At 34.5% G+C, this 11065-nt stretch overlaps 1 protein-coding gene across 2 annotated transcripts in view; it reads right to left on the bottom strand.

Moving 5' to 3' along the window:
- Positions 1-274: 274 nt before the first annotated feature.
- PPP4R3A (protein phosphatase 4 regulatory subunit 3A) overlaps positions 275-11065 on the bottom strand; it is a 41123-nt gene continuing 30332 nt past the window's right edge. For both annotated transcript variants that reach the window (XM_005149506.4, XM_031049324.2), the window contains 6 exons: positions 10658-10816; positions 9223-9392; positions 7281-7423; positions 4540-4730; positions 3772-3998; positions 275-1522 (listed from right to left, as the gene is read on the bottom strand). In XM_005149506.4, the coding sequence (XP_005149563.1) occupies positions 1409-1522; positions 3772-3998; positions 4540-4730; positions 7281-7423; positions 9223-9392; positions 10658-10816 (1004 nt within the window). In that variant the 3' untranslated portion in view covers positions 275-1408. The remainder of the gene's footprint in view (positions 1523-3771; positions 3999-4539; positions 4731-7280; positions 7424-9222; positions 9393-10657; positions 10817-11065) is intronic.

Genomic DNA, 11065 nt, shown 5'->3' with positions numbered 1-11065 from the left:
AACTCTTCTTCAAGCTATCTTCTGTAAGTGCAGTAAGGAGGCAGCATATAACATTTAGTTTCAAATTAGTAACTATTTAGATTTTTGGAAAAAGGAGGAAGAATGTCATCACTGAGTTAGACCCAAAGTTTAACTGCTCTTTTTCAATTACTGGAATAAATTTCAAAAGATGGCATCCTTGTAAAGACTATTCTACAACCATCTTTGATTCACTTAAAACTGGTATTCCAAAGGGAAGCAGAGGTTTTAAAAAAATACCACTAATGCCATTTTCCTTCAGCTTAATTAATTCTTTTTTATTTTTGTAAGTCAAATGAGTCAATATATTGGTATTCCATTTTGCATTTTGATGAGTTAGTCTACCACTGTTCTGAGTTACGAAATTTCAAAGTCTCTTTGGAATACTAATTTCATATTTATAGGTTTAAATTTTTTTATTCCTATTTCCCTGAAATTTTTCTTGACAGTTGCTGATGTAAAATTTAATATAAAATATTTAGTCACAAAATAGTATTGCTTTTATGCACATTGTGGCAAGATTTTTTTTTCTCCCAATAAAAACTATACCATCTTCCATAAAATCCTAAACATATTAAGAACTGTGATGCAGAACAAAATTACACAGGGTGAAATAGGTACCAGCACAACAGTGAGATTATATTACATCAAAAAATTTTAATGGTCCCAAATATATACTCAACAACTAAGCATACACTCAGGGGGGCAAAAAAAAATTCTGACACAAAAGTGACCACATCTAGAATTCCACTCAATCTTTAATCAAGAAGGGACAAACAAATCCCTCACCTCCAAAAAAAATTCTGCAGTTTAAAGGGCAAAGGGAACAGATTAAAAAAAAAAAAAAAAGAAAAAGAGGAAACTTTATATTCGGCCCTCCCCCATAGAGGTTTTTAAAACCTGTTGTAGCTTGAGTAAAATGTTCAGAATGTATGATTTCAAAGGCAGGTCTCTTTTATACAAAGAAACTGCTGGCATTCTTAACTAGTGAAGAATTAGGGCAAAAAAACGCCTCTTCTTCAGGAGTCTCATACATGGTCCAAGAAAGCATATTCTGATTGTAGCAACTGACCAGCCAGCCAATCCAGAGTTCCACTAACAAAACTCCTGCCCTATTGGCTGTTTTTTGTTTTGTTTTCCATTTCCTTCCCTGAGAAAAGGGCAACATGTGGTCCAAGCTGGAGAGCTCAAAGGCGTCTTTCCCCTAAACGAAATATTTCCCCTCCTTCTGCTCCTTTGAATTGGCACTTGATTGGCAGAAATCCATTTGTATAGGTTGATCTGTGTCACACACAGTAGTTCACAAAAGATTGCTGCTTTGCTGTGGTTTTGTTTTGTTTTTGGAAAAAAGATCTTTCCCCCAACTAGTAATGTTCTTCCTCAGTTGCCATTATGATGACTCAAGCTTTGCTTTCTTTGACAAAGGTAAAGTTTCCTCTTTATCTTCATCTTCATCATCCTCTTCATCATCGTCAGGATAATCTACAAGCCCAACAAGGCCTCCCTACAAAGACAGACAGAATTACTACAATTAAGAAAATATTTGCACATATTCACATTTGTATTGGGAAATTATGTCTGCATGGACTATTACCATAAGTATACTGATTTAGGAAGTTTTGAATAAAGCGAAGCAGAACAATAATAAATCCTTCAGGAACAATAGTCTGAAAAATGCTTAAATGAATAAATCCAAAATGGGCTTTTACCTATCCAACTGGACGGAATTATTTCCAGTTGAAATGTAAGGAAGTCCAAAAATCTACTTAGTTTTTCTAAATGCCACTGAAGCTCTATCTGTAAAGATTTAAATTCTTTTTTAGGGAGCATGGTTGAATGCAACAACGAGCAATCTGGAAGCACCTCAGAAACAAACAAAGAGTATACTTCAATTTGAATTTCTGAATTATGATACTTTTAGAGCACAGTCTGTCCCAACAAAAGCTAGTTTAACTGCATAGTAACTTAATTTTTTTGCGCAATGTAACTGGATGAGGTGTGTGAGTTACAGAATGTAAAAACTTGGCAGATGAAAATTAAAGTATATCCAGTAATATTAAAAAATGCCTTGTATTGCAAATAAACAAAAATTTTAAGAGCAGGCAGCTGCAGACCCATGAAGAAATGACACAAACTTCTAGAATTTCCTCCAGCTACAGTACGTTTTAATTTCTGAAGCTTGACCAGCATTTGACTGCAATGGCGGTTACTCGTACTTTACTGCAACATCGTATTACTTATTCAGATGTCTAATGATATCCAAACCAAAAATTTCAGCCAACTGGCTACCCAAATACAACTTGATAAATAGTTACATACATTCTGTACAGTCAGATTTAACATAACACTGAGTATACTACACACAACAGGATCAGATAATGAATGAAGAACCCAGTTTCAACACTGTTTCTGGTTTGCAGCTGTAGCACGTTCATGAACAGTGTAATACTGACAGGAGGTAGCTTATGCCTGAATCCATGAATGCTTTTCAGTGCATTGCATCTTCAACATACATTTTTCTTTTACTACCACAACTTAAAATTTTGGAACCAATACTATATGCAATATGCTCCATATGTAGACCCCATTTCAGAATAAAGGAATTACTGTTTTGGAAAGGACAAGCCTCCAGCTTGGAACAGACTGAACTAAATTGCAAGCCAATTCTATCCCTTTGGAAAACTGCTTGACTAACTCTCTTAATTTTTTTTCCCCATAAATAAAATAAATCTTCTTCCCTTCCCCACAGAAGGATTTAAAAGATGTAATCCTTAGTTCTTCCATCAGCCACTCTTCTTATCGAGGTGTTGCCAGCAGAAGGTAATCCAAATAAACTCTTAGAACTATGTTCGACTAAAAGAAAGAAAAACCCTAGAATACCATTTACCTTTACTAGAAGTTAGGTGAATAGTTATTCCAAGGCTACCTGAGAACTGAGATACAAACCTGGCCTTTCTTGTTATGAAAGTAAATTCTCATTACCTGAACTACACTGTATAAACACTACCTTATCTGTCCCCCAGTGCTGAGAAAACACCAATCACTCTGTCTCCTTGACTTATAAAAGTTTAAATAGAGCTTTAGCCAAAAACACAATAAAAACCAACCAGTGTTCTAAAAATATATTAAAAAAATGCCAGTTGGAATGCTCACTGCAAGTTATAGTGAGTCTTTTACACAGGATTTCTTCTACATCAGTATGTTCCAACCCAAAACTATATGTTATTTCGAAAGATAAAAAAGTCACATTAGGAAATTAAAAACTGTTTACATTTTGGCAACAGAAACCACCGCTATATAATAAAATTTATTTCTTTCATATGTGCCAGATGTATCATTCTGAACAATATTAAAAATGGTAACAGCAGAAGTTCTCCATGGGGGTGTTGGGACATTGTGGTATCTGACAAAATTTGGCAATGTTTCCAAAGTATTTCTGTATTTCTACCTGCCAAATACCCTGTGCAATTCAACAAAAGTAAAGTGTCATCTTTATTTCAACGTAAATATCATTGCAAACAGCAGCTAGTGCTATGGCTCATACTTTAAGAGTTTGAGCATTAAAGAGCTGTTATTTCTTCTTTTTATACACGTCAGATCTCCTTAAAAATGCTAAAAATTAGACCAAAATGTACACACAAACCAGAACGTCCATTATTGCGTAACCTGTCACAATTCACTCAAACCTGGGAGATGATAAAGCAAATCCCTAGTCTGTAACAATTAATTCAATCTACGGCCATTCAGAATTACCTTAGTTGTGATAGCTGCCATCTGAGATGTGCTTTTAGAAACTGATCCTGGAGACCCAGGGGACCCTGGAGATCCAGGTGACCCTGGGGACCCAGGCAGATTACTTGCAGATGACTGGCTGGTAAGGTTAGATTTTGTACCACTGGAAAAGGAAAGCTTGAAACTTGGGCTCTGACGACCTGAAAGGTTAGTTTTCAGAAGTACTTCCTTTTCTTCACTCTCTTTTACTGGAGAGAGAAAAAAAAACATAAAAAAATGCAAAAGTAGAGCAGTATTATTTAGCAAAATATTTAATTACAAATCACTTTACTGTGTGGGAAAAAGCTTAGCACTTTATGTACTACTTGGTAAAGTGAGTAATCATAGACTTTTTTTTCTTATACTACTATACTAGCTACCAGCTGTTGTCATTGGCCAGGAATGGACACTTCTATCAATGAAATCACCTGAACATGTATTACATTTTGAAAATCTAATTTTCAAATTAAATTTTGAATTATAAACCTGAATAAAACACAGGAAAACTTGACTATCAGCTAAGATTGCCTTTCAAAAGCTTAAAGAAATCTGTAACAATATTTTGTATCATGCTTCTTTTAAAGACAGCAAAACCTGTTTTGAAGGGGTAGTCCAACAACTTAGTGTCACAATCGCAAAATCTAAAAACTTCAGAATAAATATATGCCAATCCTTCACTGCAGCAGGACTACAGAATGCAAGTTATAGCTTCTGCATGAGCCATATGGTATTACACTTCTCATCACTTACATTTTTTCCTTTCCATGAATTTACTGATAGGGTCCATAATATCTTCATCATTTTTAGTTTTGTCAGAAGGGGGCACCACTGCCTCTCCATCTTCCATATCATCTTCGTCAGTATTAAACCACATTTCCTCCTCATCTTCCAGGGTTCTTGCATCCCTTCTGTATCTATGGTTTCTCAAAATGGACCGCATGCTGCCGAACAGTAAGTTTAAAATTTTTGAGTCAAAAACCAACTCATGTTAGTAACTAAATTTCTACTCAACATTTATAATGACAGCTTACAGATATTAGTATTAGAGAGCAATAAAAATACCAGCAAATCAATCTGTAATGTGAATATTTGTATTTTCAATGAAAATATCATTAAAAACATTATTTATAAAGAATCAAATAAAGTACAATTCTGCTCATAGCCCATTAACACTACTCTGTCCAAAACTGTGTTGCATTCAGGCTTGGGTTAACAGTTTGCGCAGGTAAACAAAAAGTTGCAAACCAAAGAGTTTGGCAACTATGGATTTTTAATTTTTTTTCTTCCTGAAAATACTTTATAACTCATCAGTACCTAGTGTCCAAAGTGTTTAAGAAAAAAGGAAAAAAAAATAGCACACAACCTCTCCTCTGCCAATCTAATTTGAATATGACTCCAGTTTAAAATGGATACACTAAAAAGACAGCTATCTCTTCCTGCCACATCCACTTATTACAACTTTTGGTCACTATCAGCATTTTCCATTCTTCAGAGCCCTCGACACAAAATGCTACCTGTCCCTCTCCATTTGATCTATTATCAGTGTTGGTCTATCTCAACTCCACCTTCCTTTTGTTCTCACAGAAGCAGTATTACGGCCTTGCAGAAGAGGGACAGTGATGTGCACCCTGAAGAACAGAGAATTATTGCCAGATATTGATTGTAACAGCTGATTTCCAACAAAAGCCTGAAACCTTTGACAGATTTCCTGTAGTGCTTCAAAACTTACTGGCCACAGTGTAAGTCTGAGATTTAATGTTTATCATAAAGTCTCTGTTACTGGAATTAAAATTTTAATAATACAATCTAGGTTTGTTCTATTCATTGAAAAAATCTTGCATTACTGACTGCAGGAAAAAGCCAGAAGGGAAGAATCATGAAATTACAAGGTATTTAAAAAGAATGCTAAACATACTTTTAAAAATAAATCTAATTCTGAACAATCTGCTTGCCAAAATGATCATCTGGATGTATACATACTGCACGATTTTACACTGCATTTAAATTCCAAGTTCTTCTAACAGTGAAAAACTACACTTAAATGGCACTCTTCTGAACATTTCTGTGGCCCACATCAACAAAATTTTAGGCCTCCTTCCTTACCAAGCTATTCTTTACTATAGTGTGCGAACAGCTTCTTGCTATCTTTGAATTTTATTATTTCTGGGTTTTCACTTCAGAAATTATGTGGACTGTGACAGGGCTTGTGCAGCCACTGAACAAGATGTGTAGGAAGAAGGCAAAACTGGGCTGGCTGAGCTACAAAGTTTTTGAAGCTATAATTTTCTGTTTGATAAACTCATGCAGCACAACTATACACAAATCACTTCGCTCAACTTAAGCCAAGCTAAGACTAATGTTTTACTTCCTAAACCAGATGGAAATTACTGATGGAAGTAGCTGGGTGTTCCTTCCAACACGTGCATTAATGTAACCATTATACTGAATTTAACAGGTAAGTGATAAGCTTAGCTGACACAAGACAAAATAACATCTCACCTGCAAAGCATGAGTACTCAAAATTGCAGATCTAACACATACTCTTGAATGTGCCCAACCTGTGATTATATTTTGATTTTAATTGTGCAGTAAGTCTCACATTTAAATATTGGTTAAGAAATCTTGTGGCAGGAAATAACTCAGAAGTCTGAAATTTCAAGGTGTCCTCATATGACTTATCAGGATTACTTTTTTAATGTGTTTTCAAACTAGTTCAAGACAACAAGAACAGGTCTTGCTAACAATTCTGAAGATTAACTCATCTAATTCATGCAAACAGTCCATTTTGTTTTAATGAAACGACATATAAAAGTAGTATCATTTGCCAAAAACAAATGGGAGTAAAAAGTCTTAAACATCCTGTTTTTTTATACACCCTAACCTTTTACCCTTTGGTAACCACTGTGTACTAAGGAAGGGAACTTCTGCTCTGGCAAACAGAAGTGATTCAAGTGTTGGATCAGTTTTTACTCCACCAGCAAATCTGACAGTGATAAAAAAAGCATCCTCTGACAATTTCTTTGTATATTCTATTTCTCAGTCATTTTGGTAGAGCTTAAAATATCTACTCCCACAGCTACCTAAAATAAAAGGAAATCTGATGTGAATTTTTGGAGGAAAAATCCACTGAATAGTAATTCACAATTGAACTATTTTTCACATTAAGCAATGGAAATTAATTATTTAAGCAAATGAATTTCCGATACTTGATAGGCTTCCAGCCTCATTGCAACAGTGTACATTAAGTGTAGGATATGATAACTTAGCATTATTACTGAGGGTCCAGCAACTAATGTTAGCTGAAAGCTGATCAAGAATTTTAAGCAACACATCTGGGAATCACACTTTTAATCAGGTAAATTCAACAATGCCCAAGATGCAAGCAGGAGTCTAAATTATTTAATTTCCCATTACTGCAGAACAACTCACCAATATTCCCAAAACAGAGTTACAACACTAATATACTAAGAAGAGTATTTAGTGCATTTTACCTGTCAAGTTTTGGATTATCTTGTCTTTCCCTTTGTTGCTCAAATCGTAGTTTCAGTCCTTTGAATGTCTGCACATAGTCAACATCTTCCAGTGCCTTCCAGTAATTTTCAATTACATGTGCTGTTAATGATTTTATATCTTCCTATAGGAATGAACAAACATAAAGTGACTTATTTTAATTCAAATTACTTTATTTAATAAAATATAAAAAGCAACTGAAATGAGAGATGATTTCAAACACTACAAAGGAAGTAGCATATTAACTATCTTATGCAAAAATGAGTACAAGTGTAGTTAAAAATCTAGAGCTTTACATATCTGATCAGCTAAACAGGCATGATAGCAGCAATTTTCTGGCAGTATCTCCTTCCAAACTCATGAACAGAACATAAAACCCCAACAGAAAATTATACCAAAACCAACTCTAAAAGATCTTTACCACTATAACTTATAAAAATATTTATAATTGTATCAGTTAATCACTGATATATTTGTCATAATTCAATTAAAATATACTTATGAGATACAGATGTAGCATTCATATTATTTCTTTCCTCACTGCAAATAAATTACTTATGTAAAAATAATTATTCAATACATTTGTTTAGGATGAGAACAAGGAAGGTATTTTTCATCAGAAAATAGCATGAAGTTTCTCCTCTGTGGCCATACGGTGCTGGCCAAGGTTCTTTACAAAACCCTCCCAATAGTTCTGCTATTTTGATTTAGGGTTGTGGCTACCCAAAGCCACCCTAAGCAGCTGAGACTAGCACAGGTCTGCATCCTGCAGCAGGGAAACCTCCTGGACATTATTTGGCTTTCTTAGCACAGCACAGCCCCTGGAATACACCTCAGAATAAACACCTTAATGAACAGTTAATAAGGACAAGCAAAGAAACATGGATCTTAATACACTGATTGTTTATCTTTTTGATTATGTGCTCAAATGTCTCCTCTTATGAATGGCTATACATTAGTGACAATAAAATCACACTTTAAAAATTTTGCTCTTTTCATAAAAAAAAACTGGATTCAAAAAAAATATTACAAAATTTACAGATACCAAGAACTATTCTGGAAATGCAACCTGGGAATCTATGTGAAAAGGGAGATAACAAAATAAAAGACAATTTATTTCCCCATAGCATGAACTGCAGAATCAGCACCAAATCTTGTGGAGTACTGAAAGACCACAGCACAGAAGTGAGGGCCATCCATATGGATTAACTTTTTTCACTGCTACAAAACTATTTTTAAAACAACTCTTCCATGATGATCAGGTCGTCTCAGTCCTGAATTACCCTGCGTCTCAGTTCCAAGAGAAAGAGGTCATTAGCACAGAGGACTTCAAGAGATGACCAAGCCTCCTTTTTCCTCACCCACTTATGACGGACTGCACCTTAGCTTATCCCCGTTTACATATTTAGAGTCTGTACAGCACCTTGTCAGAATCTGGGTGCAGACAACAGTGAGGAAACAGTTACGTGCTGACAGCCAAACTGGCATGAATATTTTAGCAGACTACTCACTGAAAGAACTTTGCAGTACTCTACTAATATAATCAAAAAAGACTGGTATTTTTTCTGTATGTTTCCATATTTAGTTGAGTTGATGTTACAGAGCACAGCTAAATTGGATGGTTCTGTAGCAGTAGTTTTAAATTACATTCCTGGGATAACAGGCTCATCCAATCTGCATTAGTTGCACACCTGTGAATACACAGTACTGAGTTAATTTAACTTTCAAGTCACAGTACTGTTTGAACATAAGAAAGCACATGTACAAATATGTAACAGTGATACAAAAGAAAACTGATTTAAATACAGTATCATATAGTCCCATTAGAATAGCATAATTTAGGGTACAAGTAAAAAGAAAAGTCATCTTGAATTACAAGATTAAACAAAACAGAAATTGTCTTCACCATGTAGCAGCACTCACCACTCTGATAAATTCAAACATCTCTATTATGGCAGAGTTCATCAGATTATAACGGGAACCATTATTTAGAAATGCTTTGACCACAGGTTCAAACAAAAAACTTTTCATTATGTAACGGTTGTAGAATTCATCCTTTAGCCCAATTATCTTTCTTTTGAAACGAAGGGCACCTGAAACAGAAGTGTTACCAAAATATTTTTTAAATTTAAAAGAAAAAAACCCTAGAAATTATTCAGCATTACTCAAGACAATTTGCAACCTCAGTTCTTACACAGCATTAAATTACTAGAACCAGGTAATACATTCAGCTGTTCTCTGCTTCTCAACAGTCTTTACAATACTGCTGAAGATTACTCATCTATTTTATCATAAAGAAATCCTTCATCATAGGAGTGAAGCCACCCCTGTTCACTGAAGAAATATTATACTACTGTTTAAATATTCTAATGTAAAGGTGTATTTTTGCTTTTTTAAATTACTTATGACAAAAGCAAAATATTTTCTCAGAAGAATTAGAAAATTTGCTTATTAAATTGTCATTTATTTAATTTACTTATTGAGTCCTTATTTGGTTAGGATGCAAACTATCTCATTTTGAAATGAGCAAATGACATTTTCTTCACACATACAATAAAGCAAAGACTTAATTTACATCCAGTTTAAAGCTCTTTCTGAAACTCCAAAGCGTACAGAAGTATGTGATTTTCTATGTATAAACAGAGAGTTTCAACTCTTGTTGAAAGTAGAGTTTCAACCTCTTTTCAACAAGGTATCACACTTTGGTTAGCAACTAGATGTAAATGAAAAAAGATTATTCAAGGGTTCTAAAACCTAACTCAGGCAATTCACTTACAAATTTAAGATGTCATTTCTTATTGTATGGTACTGCTCAGTCAACTTTAGGCTTTATTTTAATCTATGTGCACGATGGAATTAGGAAAAAATCTCTTACTTGCCTCCAGAATAAAGTCACACTGTTTTATTATTACTCTGCTGAGCATAGTCAATAAAATGGTTACTAGAGTCTGAAGAGCAGCACACAGAGCTTTTGTGCTGCTTAATGCACTCCAAATTGGAGATCTGTTAATCTCTAATCAAATACCTCTGATAATTTCTACTAAAAAAAATGTCAGAAGTTACAGTGGCTATCAGTATATTCAATACTGAGATACCATCTTTTAAATTCACCTCTAGACTGAGATTAAGAAAAACCCGTCTGCTTTTTAGGAAAAAAAAAGCATCTGTAAGTGCAAACCTATTCACTAATACTACTGACATAGGTAGAAATTGGTATGAGTAACATAGAGTATAACAGAATTCCTGTATTCAGTCACAAACTGTCATCATCTGTGAACAGTTTACTTCCAGCAGAATGACGACATGCAACGCTTCACATTCACAAAGTACTAGTTAATTCTTCAGGTTTCTAACTTACACAATGCCAAGAAAGCGTGCTTTGAGGCCATGAGAACGAGTACCCTTCGCAGGATATCTTTGTTTATGATGTAGTTCTTTATGTGATAAGTATGATGTTCCACACAGAAAGTTAGCAATTCCAGTATTAATGCCAAGAGTTGGGCTGTCTGAAAATCATCTATAATAAAACCAAAACCAAAGTCATTAAGCATATCTAGGATATTGCCTTCAGAAACTAACTTCAAATATCCAGCTGTAGTCTGGTAAACATTTACAAGTTCTTCAGTATTCCCACAGACAGTTTAGGAAACATGCCACAGGATATGTTTAGTCTTTAAAACAGAAACTGAACGATCTTCTTATTATCAGAGTATTCTATATACATATATATATATATGGCAGGAAACCCTCTTATAGAAACAACTAC

The sequence above is a fragment of the Melopsittacus undulatus genome, chromosome 4 (assembly GCF_012275295.1).
Source record: "Melopsittacus undulatus isolate bMelUnd1 chromosome 4, bMelUnd1.mat.Z, whole genome shotgun sequence".
Lineage (NCBI taxonomy): Eukaryota > Metazoa > Chordata > Aves > Psittaciformes > Psittaculidae > Melopsittacus > Melopsittacus undulatus.
The sequence above is the reverse complement of the archived record's forward strand: the minus strand, read 5'-3'. Positions and strand labels throughout refer to the sequence as shown.